Source organism: Seriola dumerili, unplaced genomic scaffold (genome assembly GCF_002260705.1).
Source record: "Seriola dumerili isolate Sdu_G_001 unplaced genomic scaffold, Sdu_1.0 BDQW01000202.1, whole genome shotgun sequence".
NCBI classification, from domain to species: Eukaryota; Metazoa; Chordata; class Actinopteri; order Carangiformes; family Carangidae; genus Seriola; species Seriola dumerili.
In genome coordinates this window covers 619,805-644,358 of record NW_019174457.1, presented here as the reverse complement: position 1 = coordinate 644,358, position 24,554 = coordinate 619,805, and the positions used below count along the sequence as shown (strand labels likewise).

Below are 24,554 nucleotides of genomic sequence, written 5' to 3'. Positions count from 1 at the left end.
GAGGTGAACGCACACTTTCTGAGACTTGCTTTGGAGTTACTGAGCAACATATTATTACTCATAACCCTGAAGCAATGTGTGAAGTAATATAATATGCATAAATCAGAATAATCTCAGCTAATACGAGTTGCAGCTGCTGCATTCTTATAAGCTGTTGTGTTATTTCCCCATTGCAACCAAACTCCTGTTGTTTCATCAGTGTTTTCATTATTGTGATTAATATAAATACTATAATGTTACTATTATAAATATATCAGATTACAGGGATGTTAACATGTTCAAAGCTACACACAAAAAAAAAATATAAAAAATACGTTTGTGCAGAATAAAGTATGAGAGAAATTATGGTTAAATTCTGATGGATTATGGGTAGGATGAATAATAAATTCTTGCATCTGACTGGCAATAACTGCCCTGTGCACATGTGATTACTCATGTGATCACTTGCTCTTTAAAGTTGCTCCAACACTAGAAGGAGTAAGTCACTTGAAAAAGGCGCCTTCATTATAATTTATAATTCACAGAAGTTTGAGCCCTTATTTGCCTCCCAGATCTCAATTTGTTCATTTCAAATTATGAGATAAATTATAATTTCTTCCACTTGAGGATCATCTTCTTATGACGATCCATCACATTAATAAGCTCACTGCACTTTAACTAAAACCAGGTAACACTCAGCCTCTTTACTCTTTCAGGAAAACACTGCTGCTCCCTTGTGGTTGAAAACTGAAACCCTTTAGAAATCTGTGCTGCGTCTCTCTGATGTCTGCACATTTAATTGGTAAACACACACAACTGCAAATATTTCTCAGTATTTGACTGTTTTGAAGTGACGCGTTTTAAATATACACTTAAAAATCTGTGACATCCACGTCAGGACTTCCACTATTATGCAATTCACCTGGTGCGAGGTGACTTTCAGGAAAACTTGTTCTCAATATCGGCCAGTGGCCTTTGGATGCGATCCAAACATAACACATGGCTGAGTTCAGTGACTCACAGCGCTGGTAAAAATCACTTCTCTTGGCCTTGAACTCTTCAGGGTTGTGAACTTTCAAATTCACAGGCAGTAAAGACACTAAAGTGAGCAGGAAAAAAAAAAGTTGCATTTAAACTTTACAGCTTAGTTTTTTTTTCTTTTTTCCATTGAATTCTGCTCGTTCAGAGAAGTGACAGCTCAGGTGAGGTGTTCAACCTCGTGCACTAAATATAATCACTCACATGGCATCACTCTGATTTTAGATTCATTTACTAAAAAAAAAGAAATCCAGACACATCTTTAAATATTCGCACGACATGCAAAGGGAGAATGTGGGCGTTACAGTCATCGCACCTGTTCCCGTAACACGAGAACACATGAAGAGAAGACGTGGAGGGAGGTTTGTTTGGCGCCTGACGTTGGCTCCGACGCGATTCACATGATCTCGATGTGGACTCTACGACAGCAGAGTTTCAGCTGAATTTGGCTTTAGAGAAATCCATCTCCGGGTGCTGAGCCATGAACCTGCAGCGACAGAGACAAGGGAACAGTTAACACGTCGCCACCAAAGCAAGACGCACTTTTATTTAAAATCTGATTTCCAACAACTTTTTAATGCATCTTGTTCAATTCGTTAAAAAAAAGTTGGTTAATTGGTTGGTTTCTCTTCATGTCTTTATTCCTAATATCACAAACACAACTGGTTTGCCTCTGTTAAAACTTTCCTCTTGCTCTGTAGCACCTCCTTCTGGACGACGAGTGAATCTTCTCAACCAGTAAATGATCCCTCTGAGGTGACACCGTCAGACGACACATTCGACTGGACAGACACGATGTGAACTTTGTGTCAATAAAAAGAAACTACGAGACGAGTTATCTCCACGGCTGTATTGTTTAACTCTTATAAAACTGCACAGGAGCTTTTTTACAGGCAGCTTTTAAAGAGCTTGTAGAGGAAGTGGACTCGAACATAACGAGCAGACAGTTGAGCCGCGGAGGAGGGAGAGGGGTCGTGACAGGAGAGCGTCCTTCATGTCTGTGCCAGCTCCGACGTTAGCCCACATCCAGGATTTTATCTCAGTTAGCTGCTGCGCTGTGTAATATTTGACATGACATGACAGGCTGTCCCACAAGGACTACCGACTCCATAAAACACTCGACAAAGAATAATCCAGCTCGGAGGGAGAATCACCCTCCGTTAATACGCAGATTAAAGCAGCACAGTGGTGGTTTAATGTTTCTGACCTTTGACTATGAATGGGATCTACTTCACTTTATGGCTGACCATTGTCTTTAAGTATACGTGGTTTTACTCTTGAGATAGTCTTTGGTTTCAGTTCAGCCTGCAGAGACTTGAAGCTTGTTGGACCGAGGAAATTCAGCACAGGGAACAACATCTCAATCTCCACCCCTCACAGACTTGGAGGCGCATTTGCTGTGAGTTTGTGAGGGTCACTGTCAAACCATCGAGGGCACGAGGGCTCTCTAGCAGCAACACTTTGAGCCCTTTATGCACACTTTCTGTAAGACCGCATTTCTGCAGACTCTGCCTGAGACAGTCACATGTTGTGGAGTGCACGGCACAAGCTGCTTCAGGCTCTTTTACTACCTACAGCAGGTGAGCCTGGCCTTGAGCAGAAGGAGGTGACTAAACTACACAGGCATCTTTCAGATTCACAGCTCTTATAAAATAAAGCTTTGTGCACCATAAAGCTCCCGTTAGACGCACTCTGACTACGCCGTCTGCTTTGAAGAGTTACTGTCAAAAAGATCTTTACAGTTCCGTGATCAAGCCTGAGCTAAACAGAACAGGTGTATTGTTCGCAGGTGATGTAACTTACTTTTTAAGGATGTCTTGTTTCTTCTGCTCTTCAGACGTAGGCAGCCCCATTGATTTCTGCCTTTGGTCATACATCATCTTCTCCACCATACCACGCGTCTCTCCATCCAGGTCTGACAGCTGCTCAGCAGGAAACACACACAGGGGAGGGAGGGGGGGGTTATAGAGCGGGAAAACTAAGGAGTGCTTGTCAGTAATCTTTTTTTGTCACTTTTATTAAACACACAGTTGCTGCTAAAGGCTTAAACATGGCGCCTGTTACCTTTGAGTTCTCTGGACAGATTTTCTTGGTGTTGATTTCTGGATCTGTGGTAACGATCTTACTCCACCACTCCATTTTATTAATCTGAAGTTAAAGGAAAGACTCGAATGAAACCAGGCACGTCATTACAGCTGAGGAGACGCATAACTAAAAAGGCCGGGATCCGTCCACAGCGACTCGTCTCTCACCTTCTCCAGGTGCACTGTGACCACCTTGCCGTCGTCGATGAGCCAGGAGCTTTCCTCCACCTTCACCTCGTTGTAGAGCTGCCCTTCAATAACAGGAGGGTGTCCTTTCAGGCCGACTTTGATGGAGCGTCGCTGGATGTCCACCACCACGTCTCTCCCCTTGATGCGGAACTTCACGTCAAACGGCAGGGCCAGCTGTGGGAGGAGGGTACCAGCAGTAACACACGTTAGATTCTGGTTAATTCGCAGAGACACGGAGGTGGAATCACTTCGTCTGGATCGGACACGGTGGATTTACAGCTGACAGACTATGTTATCATATCTGTCATTCTTTTGTTGGATTTGGTTCATTTATGTACAAACCAGGAGTGTGATAGTCACATTGCTAAAACTAGTTTATGACAAATCATATAAATAGTTAAAGTGTTACCTACTGATTGAATAAACTAAATCCACTTGTAATGGCGAACCAGTGTTTCTCAGTAAAGCCACGCAAAGAGTTTCCCACAGGAGGATGCCAATAGTTGAGGTAGTAAATTACATTAAATGATGTTAATATCAAGTGTAATATTGTTTGAAATTGCAAATATAAAAGGAGTAAATTCATTAACTTGCTGCGTGAACTGAATAAGCGAGTAAAAAAACAAAACAATCGTCCTCCATCGGCACAACCCTGGTGTGAACGCACCCAAGATGCATTGAGGACGCATTCGGAGGTGGTCTGGGCCACAGGTGTCCACATTCTTTTGGCAGTGTGAACGCTACTACTCTACCAACGTCTCCCGCCCCAGTTTCATAGGCCCTGTTCCGACCTGGTATTAAGATCCGATCACAAGTGGACAGCTCTCGGTTCGTCAGTTCACACCCGGCTTTAAAATGCGTCTCCACATGCGTCTCGATTGACCACTTTAGATCGGATCTCACTTCCCCGCTTTCTATGCAAATAACTAAAATAACAAAAACTGCAGTTCTTCGAATGGCCGCTTGAGTCTGGCTCCAAAAGCGGGTCAATCCTCACAGACTCCCACGTTAAAACGTCCAACTTTACAGCAGAAATAAACACGTTTCCAGCCTGGTACAAAAAACAGTTTTGGTCTCCGTGGCTAATTTCCTCCTTCATGAGGTTTAAAGTTCTGCATAACTGAGGGCGTGCTGCTTTGAGTGACAGGTGGGTGAGCATACAGCGAAATCTCGGCTTGACACGTGCCCCTCCTCTTTGCCCATTTTTGGATTACCTGGGAACTAGGGGCGGAGTCAGGTACTGGCAAGAGGGCGATGACGGAACGGCCCACTCTGAGCTTCAAAACCGCTCTCCAGAAACCCATGGGTGACGTCACGGAGGCTACGTCCATCTTTATTTACAGTCTACGGTGTGTGAGAGCGAGCGAAAGAGAGCGAGCGGGTCACGGAGGGGTTATTTGCATATAACGCGGGGAAGTGAGATCCAATCACAAGTGGTCAATGGAGACGCATGTGGAGACGCATTTTAAAGTCAGGTGTGAACTGACGTTAGAGCTGTCCACTTGTGATCGGATCACTGAAGACGCATGTTAATACTAGAGCTGACCGATTAATATATAACACGTCATCACGATATGAACATGTGCAATTAACACATCGCAAAAGACTGAAACGCGATGAATTAGAAAAAAACATTTTATTTACACACGCCGTGCGGTCACAGGGTTTTCAAGGTGCAGCGCCAGTCTGAGACAGCAGCCCCTCCTCTCAGCGGCGTTACCTGCAGCAGAGGGAGGAGGACGGAGGAGATGACTGACAGTGTCTGTGTTCTTCATTCAGCTTAGCTCAGCAGAACTGTGCGCGCACACTTCAATATTTGTTTATTTATCGCAAGTAATACCGTCATTGCAAAATTGAACAGTGTCATCGCTCACGGCAAATTTTCCTCAGATGGTGCGGGTCTACTGTGAGGCGTAAAATACGGAGACTGGATTCCACATAAAAGAGATTGTGCAATCTATTCTGTATGACAACGCCTTTCCTACTCAGTAAATGGAGAAAGCGATGTCAGTAGTTATTTGCTCACAACAACATTTTCAGGCGAAAGTCTGAATCTAAATATGAGCTCATAAGAGAGCAACGTTAAAAATGGACATTATTGGGTCGACAAATGGAACATGGGCAAAGCAGTCGCTCATCTTTCACACCTATTACAGATGAATGGTCAAGAAAGGAGGCGAGGACTTGTCGCATGATGTCACTGTCGAAAACATCTGGCTGCCTGAGCAGGAAGATGATCAGTAACACCTCCTGAGAGGCTTAGATGGTGAAACAGAAGGATTCCACAGAAATGATAAGTCAAAGCTTTATCCTGAGGTCAGAAGGAACTCACATCCACTTCACACAGGGTCTGTGTCCACTTGTAGGTGGGCAGATCCGCTCCATTTCCTGCGTTAGGCTTCAGTTTGTCTTTGTCCTTCTCATCTTCCTCTCCTTCTGAGTCAGACTGCGGACAAGGAAATTAAGACGGGTAAATCAGCAGAAGCAGATTTAACTGCTCATGGACACTAAACTGTTTAACCGACTGTTCACTCACCCCCTTCTCTTTTTCTTCTTTGTGAGATGGCTGTTCGACGTTTGTTGGTGCGTTCTCCTGTTTCTCTTCTTCTTTCTTTTTCTATAACACACCAAAAATAAATACATAAATTAATCAATGTAACAGAACAACTGCAGTTATTCCTGTGACAGAGCATCAGAGCACCCAAATGTCACCTCGTCAAGTTCAGACTGAAGTTTCTCTGCTTCCTCATCAGTCAGTTCCTGAATTCTGGGACCGTCTTCATTTTTCTTTTCTTTCCTCTCTTCCTCTGCTAGCTTGGCAGCTCTTTCGGCTCTCTCTTTCTTTTCCTTCTCCTCTTTCACCTGCTTCTCTTTGTGGACCTTCATCGCCAGCTTACTGTGGTGGGCATAAGCATCTTTTACTAACTGAAAAGGAGAGAAATAAGCCATGAGTGAAGATGTGCCTATGTTACTATATCATACAGCATAGTCTCAAATGTTATAGAGGCTGTGTTTACAGTGATGTTACTCACCTTCTCTGCAGCACCTGCATCGCCACCGGTGAAGAAATCAGTTTTGCGACGGAGGAAGCTGAAAAATGTGTTTACTAACTGTAAAGAGAAAAACAAACCATCACAAACAATAAAACAGAATAATGAAAGAAACCTATTGAGCTTGATCATCTCCATCCTTCTACTGACTCTCAGCCTTTTGACAATTAAACATTTCCTTTATTATTAGCTAAGAAATGTGTGTTAATGGAGGGGGGGGGGGTAATGATCCTTCTAGAAATTTCAGCCACTTGAAGCCACTTAGTTAAGACCCAGTAACTCATTGCTATATACAAATGTTAAACTGGAACGTTATTCAGGAAAATAAGCCATGTACAAAATGGGTTTTTAGCAACAATTAAGAGATTTTATTGAAATGCCCTGCTGCTTTATTAGTCACATGTAAGTCAAATTCACTACAACACCTCATCGATGACAGACGTAAGGTTGTGATCTGTTCAGCATGAGACGTTTTCATAATGACACCTTAGTTTAAACCGTTAAAAGAGCTGAAAACATTTGCTTTGACGTTATTTCAATGCTAACAGACGAGGTGTGCCCACTAGCTTACAGGCTAACTACATTAGCTTCTACACTGGCACGAAAGCATTAGCACGTTAGCAATAGAGTGAATTACCTCCTGTACCCCTCCTTCATGTTGTTGCGCCATAACCAGCAACATCCCGTCATACTTTTCTTCATCGTCTCCCATGTTTGTGAGATAAGAAAAGGTTAAATAAAAATGTTAGCTAACGGAATGACGAGCCGAAAAGTTGAGTTAGCGACAATGTGAGGGCCGTAGTCGCGCCACTTACTTCCTGGAAACAAGCCCCGCCCATGCTTGTTTGGGCCAATTGGAGTAAGGAATTTTAAATGACAGCTGAACTTACCAATAAAGTGAGTGCTGGTGTCAGGAAGGGACTGATGCGCCCGGTAAGAATGAGAACTTTCTAGAGGAAAAAAAAAATCGAAAATAATGATTTTATTGTAAATATGATTTTAAGCGATTGTATGTTAACCGTCATTATTTTGTAATGAAATTAATTTTTTTAATTAATTTTTAATTAATTTCTCAGTATATTAACTCTAAATGAATAAAAAATGTTGCTTCCCTTAGAGTAAGATAACCCAGTCGCATTAAATTTAATGACATTTATTATACTGACAGAATGTAAGAACTATTTAGTCCAGTTTTGGTGAAATCAGTTTGAAATTTCCCTCATTTAAGCAATATCACCTGTGTGGACTAGAAACTGGACTGGACTGGACTGTTGCTAAGCAACGCAAACATTTTCCTGACCTGACGATGTCACATGACTGCACCTAGAGGTGTACGCTGAAGTATCCAGGCTTATTTTCTTCTCTTCATCTTCTTCCCACGACCATACATAATTTAATTCAAATGTTATTTCTGGAAACATATACATCTTTGCAAAGTTTGTTACAATCTAAGATAGATGACGACCGTTACTGTAACGCTAATAAACGGTTAGTAGAACACCTGGAAAGCGGAGTGATACATGTAGTTAAAGGTCCCAGTGCTTTTGTATATATCAGCACTGATGGAATGTGTCTCGTCCAATCAAATTACTTGGTCGGAACTAACTGTCGTATAATGTATTCTAATCAGTAAACTCGGCTACAATTTGTGGTCATTACTAGTAAATACAATGAGCAAAGATGTTACGATATAAAACAGATCATATTGTGGTCTTGCAATTCTGTTTGCCTGGGCTGAAACTACCAAGATCAGTTAAAGCAAGTGACTAAAATTACCAGAATAGAGTGAAGGAAGTTATCTGAGAGTTATGGTTTTAGAAGTGAACCAAGCATAAAGTTATGTGATACCCTTCTAAACTTGGGACGTTGCACATTTTCATATATCACCTGTACAGTAATTATGTACACTTTATTCTTATCTGCTGCACCCATGGTTATTGATTAATATGATCCGTCTAACATCAGAGGCCATGACTTCTCGATTCAATAGCTCTCCAGTCTCTACTTCAAAGGAACACAACAGGACAACAACTGAGATTAGGTAAAGACATTTATTTATTGACTACTACTACAGGATAAATGCAATATTTGATAATCTGCGAGATGAAAAGTTGGGAAAAAGAACAGTGTAATCAATAGCGGATAAAACAAACAGTGTAATGAATTGGGAAATGGTGGGAGAGAACATGTTTTGACTATTTACTATATGGCTATAAATGATACTAAGACATCTACTAGTGAAATTTAATGGTAAAATAATATCTTGACATCAACCCAGTCATGAGCAGTATATTAAGATCTAAACTACTTGTGGGTTGCGCTGTAGCTGGATATTTTCTTGTTGGAAGCCACAAGGCTGAAAAGCAATGTGTGAAATATCACTGCAGTTTTATTCCTGGCTGGAGGCTGGCATAGGTTTCAGCAGTGGTACCTGTCTTCTCCTTTCGTTTCAGACTAGGGGAGCAAGTAATTTTCTATAGAACTTTTCAATTGTTTAATCTGGAGGTTACTAACAATATCCCACATCCACCTTCCACCATGACCCATCAAAACATTAAATGAAAGAACATATAAACCGAATGGCGCTAATAATGACAGAAAGGACATACAAATGTGGATTTCATATTATATCATTGAAAACCTTAATTGAGCATAATACAAGTGGTTAACTGGTCAAACAACATAATGAATGTTTCCCAAAGCTAACAGTAAATAAATGTGGGTTACACAGTAGTCCTTTGATTATAATAATAAAAAAACATTATTGTGAAAGTTTAATGTCTGTTACTTTGTATAAAAGATGCTGACAGTATGGTCACACAAAAGATATTGTCTTAAAATACATCTGTTACAGTTCGTCCATTTTATAGGGTAGAACTCTTGTGCTTGAGCTATTACATAAAAACACCACATGGGTTACAAAATAGTTGGATAGTTTAATATTATTTCAGAAATAAGAAATATGTGTATAAAAAGAGTTAACTGCTGGTTACTAGTCAGGATCAGAATATGGCTGGTGATGGCAGTGTTATCTAAACTTTAGCTAACAATCATCACAAACACTAGTTTGTGTGCGCATGTGTGACACAGAGCGTTCAGGATTCACACCTTATTTATAATCACGTTCCTTTTGGTGTTACTTTGGTGTTACCAATCAAATACAGATATTGAGATGGTCATATTTTTTAAAAATTGAGATTTTGGTTGTTTACTCCAATTTTGCCAAGTGACCATTTGTTGATCTTCTGGAGCTGACCATCTGATCCATGGTCCGGTTGTACATCTCTCTGATGTGCTAAAAGCTGGACTGTTTCCTATCCATTTGATAGTTTGCTGGTGGGAAGAGTAAGAGGGGTGACATTTTTGGGTCCATAATTCTACATCATAACCATTAGGTATACTGACATACAACATGCCATATTATTAATGCACTTTGAGTTAGAGGTAAATTCAGTTATAAATTCATAAAACTCAATCCTGTTAATTTTTTATCATTACAGATGTGTCCGATAGCACTTGAGAACGTTGACTGATATTTTGGTGTTTGCCATGTGAAATGACAAAAATGTTTTAGGGTGGATTTTACATTGAGGGCATTGAGGCTTATTTGATTTGATTAAGTCCAGCCTAATTTAGGGACACAATGTCAACTGGTTTAGCAAATTTGTCAAACTAACTTTAGCCATTCAGATAAAATGTTGTTGTTGTATATCAACTCAAAGAATAATAAAGTATAATAATAAAGTATTTGAAAAATAAGCAAATGATTACATTTACATTTCTCAGTTAAATAATGTGACAACATTAACTTGTACTCAGTGTAATAGCTGACTTTTCCCCCATTATTCCCATTATTCTCACTGGCATACTGTATTTATTGTATGTGGAACTGATGTACACTTGTAGCTCCCAACTTTTTGCTACACACTGGTCTCCTGAATTTGATTTGAACGATACTCTGTCACCATTTTCTTCATGTCATGGTCTGGCTTAAGATCAGTTCTTCTGAGCATGGTGTTTGGGGTGGCAAATGGATCATATCTGCTTCTGTAAAAGAGTGTTCAGTCACTGAGAAATGCACAATAGTACATTTGAACCTTACTGCCTTTCTTTTTGACGATTTGTAACAATACTGACTACTCATGGTCATACTAACATATTAACATATGCTTATCATGTGTAACACACTGCATTGGTCCCAACTGACAACACGAAGAAGGAAAAACAAATTAGATACATACAGTACTTTAAAGTTGGAAAGTGGGAGGAGTGGCTGGTTCTGAAATTAACTTTCCCCTCTGTAAATTCCCATTTCAAAGTTTTCCCTTAATTACCTCCATGATGTTCCTCAAGATTTTCTGGATAATATAATGATACTGATTGTTTTTAATATGACCAAAAGTTTTAATTATTTCAACTTGATTCCTCAGAAACTTCTGTTCTTTTCTTATAGTTTTGTATGATAAATAATGAACTGACTTACTTTTTGAGGTATTTCTCAATGGCCTTCCGTTCATACACTGTTCCATGTCTTGTTTTCACAGGATCAACAAATATCTTCTTGGTGAGTGGGCAGATGAGATGGTTGGGTACAAACTGAGTCACAGGCTCCACCAATTTCTTTCACATCAGAAGTAGAGAGTAAGTATTAAGAGGTTACAGTTCTTTAAATGTGTAGAATGTGATACATTATATGCATGTTAATGTGTATAATGTAGCTCTTGTAGCAGTGTCTCCAATTTGAGTCCAGCTGGGGACATTTGTTGTATCTCTCTCTCCCTTGTTTCCTGTCATTTCTCTATGTGCACTATCTATGCATACTCTTCAGCAAAACAAGAACCACCAAAGTCCTGGTTTTGAAACCAAATCTTTGAACATGCTAGTAACCCATAAGTACGACTTAATATCTTTTAATTATAACTTAGCATCACATTGTTATAATCTAGTATATCATAATTATGAGATAGAGAGAAGATACAATCTTTGAGTTTTAGTTATTTATAACTTCAGTTGTTTGCACGCTTTATTGTCAAGTTCCTTACATTTTTCCTTTACCCTGTAGAACCTTTCAAAATACTATAGTTAGTTTACCTTCTCCATAACATCCAGTGATTGCGCAGCAGTTTCCTCAGTGTGTTTTTTGGCCTGTTCTTCATAAACCTTTTGGCTGGTCATGAATTCCTCAGCCAGAATGCTTCCACAAAAAGGACATATATTTTACTCAAATGTTTCATTAACCTAACAACAAATGAATATGCTGTTTGCACAAACATGTTACAAATTTCCTTCATACAGTATATTTATGAAGTTCATACTTTTATTTTTCCCCTACATTGGTGCTTTCAGGGCAGGGCACCAAAAGTTATGTAGAAAGTCTGTGGTCTCTTATTTCATGACAACATGGTTCAGTGTTGTATGTACTGTACGTAGTATGGGCTGATGGAAAGAGTAGCAAGTATGTGGACAAAGCAACTGATAATTATTTTTACATTAGATTAGATTTTTCTGTCATCAGCAGTACATGTACAGTATACCTTGTGACTATATCCAGCTTTCTCCTCATTTAATTCATCATACTATGTATTTTTTTCAAGTGTAAGAGGACAATGATTAGACAATGTGTGATGCAGCAGCTGTGTGGCTGTACCTGACAAATGTACATAATTTATCAGGTATATTCTGTTTATGCTAACACAGTCTTAAGATGAAGCCTAATGATGTGTGGGTGTACCATGGGTGTGTGTAGGGGCTGTCTTACCTGTCCAATGGATCTTGAGGCTCAGGGACAATCAGCAGTCCATACACAGCATCAAGGATATCTCTCATGGTGATTAGTGAATTGTAGTTCCGGTCAAATATGTTGTGGCAGATGCGCCCCACACTGTTGATATTGCAGTGGTAGATCTTTTTTCATGTTAAGAAAATGATACAATACAATTAAAGCACATACATTACTTACAATTATAGTAATTGTCAGGTTATATTTCTTTGTTAGAGATTACACAGTGCTTTTGGAAACACTAGTACCAGTACACTACTTTGTATTTACCTAAAAAAAAATTAAATAGGAAAATACAGAACAATACCAATAAAGCTCTTAATATAGTATGTTTCAACTTTATTTATTTGACAGGATACGCGTGTGACAAAGCGAACAGTTGGAGGCTTCACCGGGTAGTCAGAACCAAACTGGCAAAAGAGCTCAAAGACTCCTTTCTCATAAGGTGTGTCAGGAGGTCCTTCCATGAGAATCTTCCAGAATGCTAAAAGTTTAAAATAAGATAGAACAGTTCACATCCAATATTTATTTGAATAAAATGAGTGTTGATATACTACAGACGCCTTTACACACTTTGAATTTGGTTTAAAATATGAACACAAAATTTTAATGCACTACATCTGGACAAAAAACCAGAGAGAGATAATAATTATTTCTAAAAGAAGTCCATATAGTGTGTTCCAGTATGTGAAAAGTCTTTGCCATGTCAAAAAAGAAACTATTCAACATAAAATAATGGAATAAATATACAATAAAAATGTAAGGAAAAAAAAGAGGAAAAAAACAAGGGATAAAAAAGTTTGGATAAAACAATTTTCAAGAAAACATGCCACTTACTGAAGTCAGATTCAGATGGAAAGACATTAAAGTAGGGATGTGGGTGACAATGGAGGCTCTTCAGCTCCTCCATGATACGTCTGTCCTTTTCCATGAAACGTCCATCTTTGGCCTCCAGGATCTTCTTTTTCAGCACACTAGTTTGAAAGATTAGTGCTTTAGAATTAATACAATTTTGTAATAGTTTAAAATATAGACAGCTAAGTGTGATGTCCATGTACTTACAGCAAGAGAAAACAAGTTTGGAATTATAGGTATTACAATAGGAGGGACATAAGCTATTTACCCAGGGTAACAGACTTTACCATGCCAGCTCCCTAGTATAAAGTCTGTGTAAAATCCAATTTAGCTGACATAGTAATCCTCTGAAGAATCATCGTCCAACATAGTAACCTGCTGCAGTTGAAGCATATTCCAACTATGTATGAAAGAAGCCTATTCTGTCACTTACCTTTCTGTCACTGTCACTTTACTGCACATTTGGCTTGGTAAGGTAGCCTCTGGAAATTCATCGTATCCATGAGTAGCAAAGAACCCTGTTAAAAGACTCTGGAAAAATAACAAATGGACATAAACCAGGATATCATTGTAATTTGTGATGTTGATGATTGTTGCTAATAGATTACTGTGATGCACTCTCATTTTCTGAGCAATTCAAACAGTATCGTGGACAACAATCAGTGTACTAACTTCAGTGATGGAGGATGGGTCAGCTTTGTTCTTGGGTTTCCTTATCTCCAAAGAAAGAACAGTCTCTATCTCAAAAAGCTTGAGACCATCTTTGCTTGTCTTTGGATTGAAACAGCAACCCCCTAAAAGAAAGACAGTTTAAAAATTGTGTGTGTGTGTGTGCTGATGTGGTGGTTGTGTAGTGTATTTAAAACCTGGAATAAGGACTTTGCTGCCCATATTTGCCATTGGCTCCTGATTTTGGTCAACTAGCTGAGGGTCTTACATTAACATTACATGAGCATGGTTTACTTTGGAGTTTTATTAATATGGATCATAATGTTTACCCATGGTTTTCAGGGTTTGTTCAAATAAAAATCTAGAAAACTAGAAAAAAAGTTTCCAGAAAGGAAACTGGCTTTAAGGATTTCATACCGTACCTGTTGCAATGCTGATTCCATGGAGACAATTGTTTTGGACATTTCCAAGAATAATCGAATCCAAAATGATGTTAGATTTTATCAGGGAGGCTGCAACAGGCACTGGCTTGTTTGTGGATCTATGGACAAATATTCAGATATGTTCACAGATGTGTTTTACATTCGTATGCAAAGAACAACAATTCATGATTACAACTGGTGACAAAGTAAAATTTCTCTGCTTCTTCAATGTTTTCCTCAGTTTAACACGAGGTACTAGTTGTATATCACCAGTTAAGAACCCACATTTATGAGGACCTGCAATGACAAAAGGCTTTCCATAGCCTGTTACCCCAACCTTAAGCATCTCAACTAAATACCTAACCCTAGCCCTTAACTAAACCAACATCTAGTTCTAACCTTCATGTTGAAAAGTGGTGGGGACCAAAAAGCCTCAGATGAAAAATGGCATATCAAAAGAACATGAGCTACTACAGAGTCAACGATATGAAAATACTTAGCATAAAAAACAACATTAAACATTGACTGTACAAGTAACACTCATCTATATGCATCACAATCACAGTTTGCGAGACCATGTCAATCAAACAATGCCAATATCACATCTATTGTAGAAAGCACCAGTGCATGTTAGTCAGCCCAATAATAACAATATCCAATATCACTGCCCTAAAATATGAAAAATAGAAACAACTGAAGGAATAACATTAACAAATAAGCTAATAATAAATTAACCTACCTTTAGATGCTAAGTTAAACGTCTTAGAGAAACAATGTTCACAAGAATCAAGTTCAATAAATCATGAGTCATTCTAAGTATAAAGTTTAAAACTTCAGTGCCTTAAGACGTCTGAAGACCTGGCCTTGCTGTTTAATATCACAAACCCAACTCAACTGTTAACTATGTTCACTGAGAGAACATTTAAAAATTGGCCGAGAAGAAATGGTGTCAAAAATTTGTTACAGCTACTGATTGGCGCATGTACATTTTTGGGTCATTTCAGAATAAGTAGGCTAGAGGGGCTTTTTTATTTTTTGCTTACATAAGTTTTTCTGACAATGTGCATTTTTTTCTTATATATTTAGGTTGCATTGTATGTTTTCTTATTGTGCAAATACACCTAGGGCATCATAGCTAACTAGCATAACAAAGGATTTTACCCAACATCAAGTCCATCTGTGAGACACAGAATGCGAAGTCTACAGTCTGGAAACTCCCTCTTCACTTTTTCCAGCTCAAGCATTCCATGTTTTAGGGCATCATACAGCATGGTTTGTCCATTGGCCTCAAGAGTGTGCACGTGTTCCTAAAAAAGGGAACAACTGTATCTATTTAAGTGTATTAGCCCATTATATTATGCTCAAGAACCCATATTGTATGGCATAAGGAAAGAAAGACCATATCTTAATCCTCAACTGTTATTTAAGACTCAGATGCACACTACAGAACTGAACAAAGGTAAGTTTGATATAATTAATGTTGTGTGAAGTACTGTATTACCTTAAACTTTTCGAGCGTCTCTGTAAATGTGTGGAGCGTTGTCACTGTAGAGTCAAATTTCACAAGGCCAATGACATGATGGAAATCATAAGCCATGCTCCGTGTTGCAAAGTTTTCAAAAAGCTCTTTTACAGCATGGATTTTCTGTATTTCCACACTCCCGTAGCACTTTTCAGCCATGGATGAGCTTGTGTCTATCAGCACCTGATGAAAGTAAAGTTTAGAAATGATTGAGTTGTACTTTATGTCATAGTGATCTTAGAGACCTTTTGTAATTTTGTGCCCTTACACTCCCCATACTGAGTTTTTTGTATGCCTAAAAAGAACTTGTGTCCATAATCTGACTGCTGCCACAATGTACTGACACACCCTGTAGTACAAACAAAAGTCAACAGTTTAGTTCCTATTTAAAGTGTTTGGAAACTTGCGAAGACAGATGTCTGCTCTCACAGTTTTCCGCCTGAGTCTGATTTATGCAGACTGATCTGAATTGAACTGAATTAGAACTGAATTATAACAATTTTCAAATACAATCCAAGTTAAGACTTAAAAAACACTTTTAAAAAAGTATATAATATATATATATATATATATATATATAGTAGCAAATGATCAAAATTACCAGTATGGCTTCTTTTGGAGTCCTGGTTGTGACAAATGAATGATCATCCCTATGGTCACCAGTTCTGCACAAAATGTGGACATTTCATATATTAGGTAAGATATTTATGTTATTTATTAAGTATCCAGACTTTGTGTTTCAGTTTAAACAGATAAAATTGCTATTTTTGCCCAACAGTCTAAACTCAATAATTCTTATTGACAAAGCAAAAACATGTTTTTAAAATTGTTTTTGTTTTGTGCAAAATTTATTATATATCAAACACTGAAATTTCTCATTTACAAAAGTATTCAGACCTTTGATTCAGTACATCGTTAGCTGCAATTACAGCTTTCACTTCCACTCTATAAGCTTTGCACACGTGGATATGGTTTTACCATGTTGTCTTCTTGTGATTTTGTATGTAATTTATTCTATGTAATGTCTTTTATCTGGACCCCAAGTCTGTAATTAAGTTTGACTGATTGATTTATTATGGGTTACGGACTGTTGATTGATGTGGAAAATGGCAATTTTATCCATTTCAAATTTAATCTTCAACACAATAAAATGTGGAAAAAGTGAAGAACACTTCCTCAAGCCACTGTATAGTTGTGGATTTGATTGTGTAAATGCCTAGTTAAACTTTTCTTCATCAGTATATGTTGATTTGCCCAATAGGTTTGGAATAGTACAAAAAAATTGAGGTACTCACCGTGCTGCCAACTTGTTCACATCCACATTTTCAGTCTCGCCAGTCAGACAATTATACACCTGAATCATTTCAGGCATTAGCTTGTTTTTCATCAGATAAACACCAACATTGTCTGCAAAAGAAAAAAGTACTTGTTTATAAAAACAGCAAGAGCACTAACATTACACATACAGTAATGTAGTACAAGTGAATGAAAAAGTGTGTCCAAATTTTTGACAGGTACGGTAGATCAGCACCACGGAGCACAAGAGAAATATTACAATGCAAACAGTGGCAATCTGTAGCTCCTCACTTCAAATTAAAGTACCATGTACCTTGGTATCTTAGCATAGTTCAACTTTTTGACAAACTGTGGAGAGATCGGTGCACATCATCTGACACATCATCTGTAAATAGATAAGTGTTTACCCCCAATTAACATTTATTCTTGGGGCATTAACAGACCACCAGGCAAGGGACACTGGCTTTTGTTACGGGCACATAAGTGAAGTATCCTCCCATCAAATGAAAACAGCTAGCACAAAGACCATGTACGTGGGAAAGCATGGATTCTCTGTCTTTCTTCAGCCACCAAATTCAGATTATTTTTTTTTACATTAAAGAAAAGGGTCATGTGTTGCCTATACTGTGCTGTATGTCCTACACTGAGACTAACATCCTGTTGCCCTTGTAGCACATAACTTAGGCCTACATTTATGAAATCACTGTTAAGACTGTTACAACACCAGATCCACCAAGACAAATGTCTGTATATTCATTTTACTAACACCCTGTTGATTTATGTAGTACCTTCTTTCAGCAAAACAAGACATGGGTCTTGAACTCCTAGATCCTTCAAACGTAGTGGTGGAGATACTTTGAGTAGAGGGAAAGCTTCTAGTTGCTCTGCCATGTTTCCAATAGTCTTCCCAGTACTTATGTGAAAGCTGTAATTTAAACACACAAATTACTTTACATGTTACTGCGTTTTGAAAACTTTGAGAACTGGGCCATCTGAGCACAAAACCAAAGCAAAGTGGACAGCAGTTAAGTTTTTTAATTTAATTATTATTCATAAAGCTGTATAAAACGTGTTGAGTGAGTTTATAGAGTAGTGTAGAATACTGCCAACACTAAGAGTCTATTGCAAATAGAAAAGAACTGATCTCTTTGGAAAATCAGCTAACATAAAATCAGTTACTATAATCATCATTAGCATTTATTTAATATTAGCTAGTACTGTTGCAATGTTAAACATTGTTACACAAACTAAACATGTAACCCTAAAACACTGTATGCATTTTGTACAATACATACAAATCTGTATAGCAAGGCTTTGTACACAAATGTGTGTTACTTTTTGAAACCTATTTTTAGGATATTTTTTGAACAATGAATTTGATAATACATACTTCTTGCCAGTCACACTGTCATGAGAAATCCAAAGATGATACGTTGAAATTAAAGGATGAACACTGAGTAAAATTTTCTCAGTGTTAGTGTCTCTCTTGAGTGACGTGTCTTTCAAAACCTCTTCAGTGCAGTTTGGAATCTTTTCTCCATCTTAACATAGGAATGGGAAAAAATTAACAACATATAATTTTTTGTTGCCTCAGCCAGTTTGGTAACAGGCACTCTCAGCTACAAAGAATTGTTTATTCTGAGTTAGTAGGTTTATTTCCATTATCCTGCTCAATGTACAATTTGAAATTGCAAAGTTTGAAACAAGTATTGGAAATGTTTTTTGTTTTTTTTAAACTCAAAAATGCAAAAAAACAACAAAAAACAAACAAAAATAACGTATACGCTCACATGACATGGTTTTTCAGACTATTCGACAAAGCAATAATTTTTGCAAAATTTAAATTAAAACACTTTTTTCGCATTCAAATCGTGGCCAATCCAGACCAACTGCTAGAAATCCATCGTATACATCATTTAATTGGGATGATACTGCAAAAACCCAGCGTTATTCACATAACATAACTTAATGGAAACACAGACAATTTGCATTTGTGTTTCACTTTTCTTTAAAAAACAAACAAACAAATAAAAAAACTTCTATTTTGTGTGCGATGGAAACCCGGCTACTCTCATGTATTTTCTCTAAGTAACACTTCCTGTTCAACTCTCCTGCCACGCTTGCCACACACCTCTCCATGACCAGCCCATCTCCTGTTCACTGCCCAGCCTTCATTCACTTCTCTGCTCTGCACGACAAACTACCATTTCCCCTTTGCCATCAGCCTCCACCTGCTGGAACCCCCATTTCCCCATTCCTCCTCATCTGCTGAAACAAAACAATAAATCTACACATTTGAGTTCATCTGTTAGTCGAAAGACTCACAAATATTTTTTTCACTAATTAGCTCTATTACATACACTTCATGAAACAACTAGAAATTTTGGTATCAGAGGTTTTTTTCCTTTTAATGTTGTTTAAATTACAGGCATGGCTTTCAACGCTGTTGTTTCCAACCACACTAAATAAAAGTTGTAGTTAGTAACTGACCAAAACTTGTTTTCATCAGTTTAAAATAAAACCTTTCTCCACTCAGGAACCACAATGTTTCTACTGTAGGTTTTGATTAAACTGGGGCTGTGCTCAAAAACTGTGTGCTTGTCTGACCATTTGGATTTAGCTGTAGCACTGATAATACATCCCTAGATCTAAGCAATTAGTAAAATGTTGTAACCCACACCATTGATCCATGATACATATGACCAAAACAGGACAACAAAGACCAAGGCACTTACATGTATGCAAAATGTGTACATATTTGCATATTTACATTTGCATAAAAGGTGAGTTTTTTAACCTTTGATTTTCTGCAGCACAACTGCTCTTTCCAAGGCACCTGGTATTCCAGGAACTTTGACTGGTTCGCGGAAATGGCTGCCTTCTTCAGACATGAGAGAACATGGTGCGTAGTTCTCATGATCTGATGTCTCTTCCTGTAAAAAAAAATACAAGGCATTACATGACACATTAGGCAGTACTGGAAGTCTATCATTTCTCTATAACACTTCTGTAATTGTGTTCCTGAGTGTAAAAATTACATGGTACTTTCAGAAATACCGCTTCTTAACACAGTTGACACAAAATTCACAACACTATTGAAATTATGCGATAACACAACATACATTTTAGAATAACAGACTTTATGGAGGCAACCATTTGTAACAGAACACTAAGGGCTCATTTGTTTGTAATTGGTTACATGAAGATATTTACCCCAACACATGTGAATATAGATTTGCACTCTAAATTAATTTGGAAATACCTTTGCCTCTGACATGAGGTATGCCCAGCAGTGTGTCGAATACTCAAAGACATCAAGGTCCTCAATGATCTTTTCCCCCCGTTCTTTTTCAAGTTTTGGCAAAAGCTCTCTAAAGAGCGTGTACAAGCCTTCGACCACTGCGATCTACAGGAAAAGAAAACAGTTATGAGCTAAAATTAAATCTGATTCACTCAAGGTCATGTGAGAAACCAAAAATAGGTAATAAAAGTATGTGTGATTTACCTTTTGAGTCTTGGATATGATTTCATTCTTGCAGAATAACTGATACAAACTTTGGGCCAGAGGGTTACATCCGGTTAGTTTCCGTATGTAGCCAATCAAATTCTTGTATGAACCCACTGGAGGTCTAAGTTTCTAGATGAGGAGAATATTCAGATATATTAAAAACTGTAACTAGTAATACACACCATTTAATAATTTAAGTGTTTTTGTTAGTACAGTGTTTACATTTCTTTGTGCAGAAAGTATTTTTAAGATGTAATCATTTTGTCTGTTGTTGTCTTACTGAGGGTTAGAAGATCAAAATCAATTGTATCTCTATGCATTGAATAGGCAAAGCAAAATAGATGAAGGGGTTAAATAATTTAAAAAAAATAGAGAGATAGGTTTTTGTACTACACATGGCTCTTACAATGATATACAGTGACGACAAGAGGGCACTGATTCCTTTCGGGGTTTGTTGCACTGAGGGCTTAACATCATCTTCGAAGAAAACTGTGGAGTCTGGAAGCTCCTCAGAAAATGAGGACAGTGAGAAGTGCACTGTGGACCCCTCTGAGATTCCACAATTTTCCAATGTGTTGCCAGTGCCAGTTTCTCCTCTGAAAATGTAGTTGATGAGCACATAAACAAACAGAACTGAGTGTTAGTGATAAAAAAAAAAAATCAGATGTTATTGTTAATAATCAGATCAAAGCCTCTGCTATCCATATATCACAATAATTCTGAATTACTTGTAATGAAGAACATGCGCTGGGATCCCACTTTCATTTGCAAGCTTCTTCTTCAGATTAGCTATCGTGTCTTTTTCCAGGTCCACATTCACCTCGAAGTCTCCCTGTATGAGTATTATTATTATTATAAGATTTAAAAACAAAAACAAAACATCAACATGTGTATGATGTTCTCATCCCAATGTAAATTCTATTGGAGGAACTAATGGGCTCAGTGAAAGACACTAACGAACATACTTGGACAGGCCACACAAAATCTGAAAAAGGAAAAAGGCTTGGTTATATTCTCCTTCCCAGTAACATACATCTAGCTAAACCACCTCTACTGCAAACTTTTGAACATCATAACCCCAGTGAATTAAACAATGTAAATACAGAATAGACCCATATTCTGTAATGAAACAAGGTGGATCTACCCACCGTTGCGCATATCACAAAGTCAGGGAAAGAATATAAACAATGTTATGACAATGTTATAGTTCCTACTCAGTAATGAGACAAGATGAAATAAAAGTTATCTGGATATCCCAACTTCAGTTAAGAGGAGCCTAAAGCAGCTTTTCTGATCTTTGTAGCTAGAACTGTATCATGCAGTGGATGAGACAGTACCAAATGGGGTTAGAGATTAAACTGTAGGACTCATAGAATATGTTCTGCAGTTTAAGCCTGTAAAATTTGGGTCAGTTTTGGGTGAGTGCAACAACTATGGCTTTTTCTGCTGATTTCATTGACAAAGCCTTTTGCATAGAGGCTCAAAAACAAATGAAACTCACCTTGAGCATGACATGGCACCGAACTGTATCCGTTCCAAAGGTTTCATTTCCCAGTTGCTGGGAATTTGGAGGAGCTGTATTCAAGTTCTCCTTTGGTGTAAATATAGCATAGATTACATCTCCACTTTTAATGTGTCTGTCTTGTAAAGACCCTATAAATAAAACAAAAACAAATGAACCACTTTAAATATGTTGTTGCATTATAGAATTTTTTAATTAATTTAAAATAACAATAGCTGCTCGAGGATGTTGAGCTTTTGTTAAAGTCGGAGGACAGATTTCTGGTTTGTCTTTTTTTTTTTTCTTTTAAATCTGTGTGTCATTATAATGACAAATGTCTTTAGTTAATAAGTTACACTGATTCAGTGTTATAACAATATAAAATATGTTATTATATCAAGAGAATGTTCTTGTAAAAATAATTACATAACATGCAGTAACATTATCATTTCTTACATTGCCTTATTTATCAACATACTTTTAGGCATACTTTTTACACTTCAAAATATAGTCACTATGGTGCATAATCACACTGGAAAATATCCTCACACCCTCATATACCTTCATTATTTATTTTAAAACTGAATGAGCTTACATGTGTTGAAGAAGGGATCGTCTGTCAGGGGCATCCCATCAAATGTGTAGAGACAGACACCCTTGGATGAGGGAATACTTTCAAAATGGCAAATCCTCAACATCAAATCTTCAATTGTATTTTGGGCTGGATCCATATCTGTATGTTCAAATTAACAAAATTAAATGTATACCATGGTGTGTAAATACCATAATAATTGTTGGTTTAATACAGGGATCTTTACACAATCAGTGGCAGTATTTAATGCAAAATTTAATGCTAATTGTGTGATATTATAATGCCTGAAAATTAACTGCACTGTCATTGTTTAACCTTCCTTCTGTCTCACCCTACTTCCCTTCATTGTGTTTTGGTTCGTTCTGTATTTCCTGTCCCCTACCAACCTTTGTAGTGTCTCAACCTGCATCATTTAATATATTTCTGAAGTAGGTGTGTCTCAAAGCACATTCTTGCTCAGAAATCAGCAGCAACAGGAACCACGTGTGAACATTTTTCCCTGATCTGTTTAAGCTCTGTAAAAATAAACTTCATGAACAAAAAGAGGGTATAAATTATATGATTTTCTTACCTGTGATGTGTTTCAGTTCTGGACATTTGGGATATGTGTACTGCAGAGAGAATGACTTTCCTGACTTTTGCACTGGCATCGCAGCTGGGTGTGCTGGGGCTCTAAATCTGCCAATGGTTTTTTTCATCGTGGAATAACGATTCTTTTCCACCTGACTTAATCCTGTTTGGAAATATAAATTTTGCTTATTTTCAGATTTAAAAATGACAACAAACAGCTCTTACATTCAACTCTGACGTATCAAAAAAAATAATTATTATTATTGGATTATTTTTATGTATTTAATTACAAAAGAAATTTATAATGCAAGCATGTGAAGCACATTATTGGATCTTAGGGTTATTCTAAAAAGCAAGATTGGGGTGAGCATTAGAGAAATAGCTCACAATTATTTTTTAGACAATCAAACCTGTTTTTACCCCTAAGCAACTTCTGTTCTCAGTATAAGTGTAATGTGATGTACTCATATAAGATCATGCGTGTTTCCTGATCAACAAGTTTCAGTTTCCTTCTTAATACTGAAACCCTCTCTTCTGCCTGATTTGGCCTATTAATGCCCACCAAGTCCTTCCTTCTTCTTTCAACATGGTTTTGTTAGTATATTCCACTGGTCCAAGGCATGCCATTCACATTAGAGGAGCAAGAACAACCAATGTAATGTGTAAATTTGTGGACGCCCTTCAAGCACAGCGTTTTTGTTGAGTTTGAAATCATCTTATTGATAATTGTCTTCAGTACATTTAACAAAAACATTAGACTTGCAACCACCTCATTTATATTTAGTAAACTTACCAAGGTTGGTTAAGTCTTCCTCTGTTACACTATCAATGAAATCTCTTTCATCCTTCACACCTAACTGTAGAAACTTGTTGTAGTAAGGCTCTAGTCTGTGCTTCTCAAGTAGGTTGAAAATCGCATCCATCTAAAACATGATAAGCAGATGTCAAAACATTATAAGAAGCCAGAGATGTTCAGTTATATTTATTCTAGATGTTTAATCGTATGTATTTATATGTTTGAGTTGCAGAAGCTTACCTTCATGTGTTCCACAATCGAGTGCATCAGTTATGTCGGATTGGTTTCGATTTGTAGCATTTCTGAGATATTGAAAGTGTGGCTTCTTTGATGGAAACGAAACTAGTAGGCTGAGCTACACACAGCTGCACAAATAAATATCCTCCGTCGCGTAGCGCAGTGGGTTACGCCCCATATACAGAGGCTACAGTCCTCGCTGCAGCTGGCCCCCGGTTCAACTCCCGCGACGGACAGCCCTTTCCTGCGTGTCATTCCCCCTCTCTCTGCCTCCCCATTTCCTGTCTCTCTACTGTCCTGCCCATTAAAGCCACAAAAAGCCCCAAAAATTCTAAAAAAGAAAAAAAAAAAAATCCTTTCATGCACACAATGCGAAATGTTGCAGGTTATTACCTTGTTTTGTGCAATAATCACATCACCCTGCTTATTACTGGAAGGATGAAAAAGCTTTGTATATAATGTATATA

The 24,554-nt window shown here is 37.7% G+C and overlaps 2 protein-coding genes across 2 annotated transcripts; both read right to left on the bottom strand.

The window, feature by feature from the left end:
• Positions 1-1,231: 1,231 nt before the first annotated feature.
• On the bottom strand, positions 1,232-7,163 carry nudc (nuclear distribution C, dynein complex regulator). Its single transcript, XM_022753967.1, has 9 exons — positions 6,978-7,163; positions 6,323-6,400; positions 6,003-6,215; positions 5,827-5,907; positions 5,623-5,736; positions 3,270-3,464; positions 3,082-3,165; positions 2,821-2,939; positions 1,232-1,504 (listed from the first exon to the last, which is right to left on the bottom strand). Exons 1-9 carry the CDS (start codon positions 7,050-7,052, stop codon positions 1,453-1,455), a joined length of 1,011 nt encoding a protein of 336 aa, XP_022609688.1. The 5' UTR covers positions 7,053-7,163; the 3' UTR covers positions 1,232-1,452.
• A 1,209-nt stretch (positions 7,164-8,372) lies between these two features.
• LOC111228168 lies at positions 8,373-24,181 on the bottom strand. Its single transcript, XM_022753969.1, has 25 exons — positions 24,091-24,181; positions 23,848-23,977; positions 23,056-23,217; positions 22,488-22,625; positions 21,893-22,044; positions 21,120-21,223; positions 20,798-20,987; positions 20,389-20,520; positions 20,146-20,289; positions 19,681-19,816; positions 18,274-18,424; positions 17,672-17,808; positions 16,883-16,994; positions 16,189-16,252; positions 15,567-15,770; positions 15,227-15,372; positions 14,066-14,184; positions 13,647-13,768; positions 13,408-13,505; positions 12,957-13,093; positions 12,479-12,603; positions 12,099-12,244; positions 11,432-11,534; positions 10,824-10,960; positions 8,373-10,387 (listed from the first exon to the last, which is right to left on the bottom strand). Exons 1-25 carry the CDS (start codon positions 24,115-24,117, stop codon positions 10,261-10,263), a joined length of 3,243 nt encoding a protein of 1,080 aa, XP_022609690.1. The 5' UTR covers positions 24,118-24,181; the 3' UTR covers positions 8,373-10,260.
• Positions 24,182-24,554: the final 373 nt, after the last annotated feature.

What these genes read in the sequence shown, in the direction of transcription:
- nudc (XM_022753967.1), bottom strand. Translation starts at nt 7,052, where the DNA reads ATGGGAGACGATGAAGAAAAGTATGACGGGATGTTGCTGGTTATGGCG. An exon ending in ATGCAGGTGCTGCAGAGAAG is followed by an intron (nt 6,216 to 6,322) that starts GTGAGTAACATC and finishes TCTCCTTTTCAG; the next exon opens with TTAGTAAAAGATGCTTATGC. An exon ending in AAGAAGAAAAAGAGAAGGGG is followed by an intron (nt 5,737 to 5,826) that starts GTGAGTGAACAG and finishes CCTTGTCCGCAG; the next exon opens with TCTGACTCAGAAGGAGAGGA.
- LOC111228168 (XM_022753969.1), bottom strand. Translation starts at nt 24,117, where the DNA reads ATGCACTCGATTGTGGAACACATGAAG. An exon ending in TGTGCTGCAGAAAATCAAAG is followed by an intron (nt 18,425 to 19,680) that starts GTTAAAAAACTC and finishes TCCTATGTTAAG; the next exon opens with ATGGAGAAAAGATTCCAAAC. An exon ending in GTGAACAAGTTGGCAGCACG is followed by an intron (nt 16,253 to 16,882) that starts GTGAGTACCTCA and finishes CATTTTGTGCAG; the next exon opens with AACTGGTGACCATAGGGATG.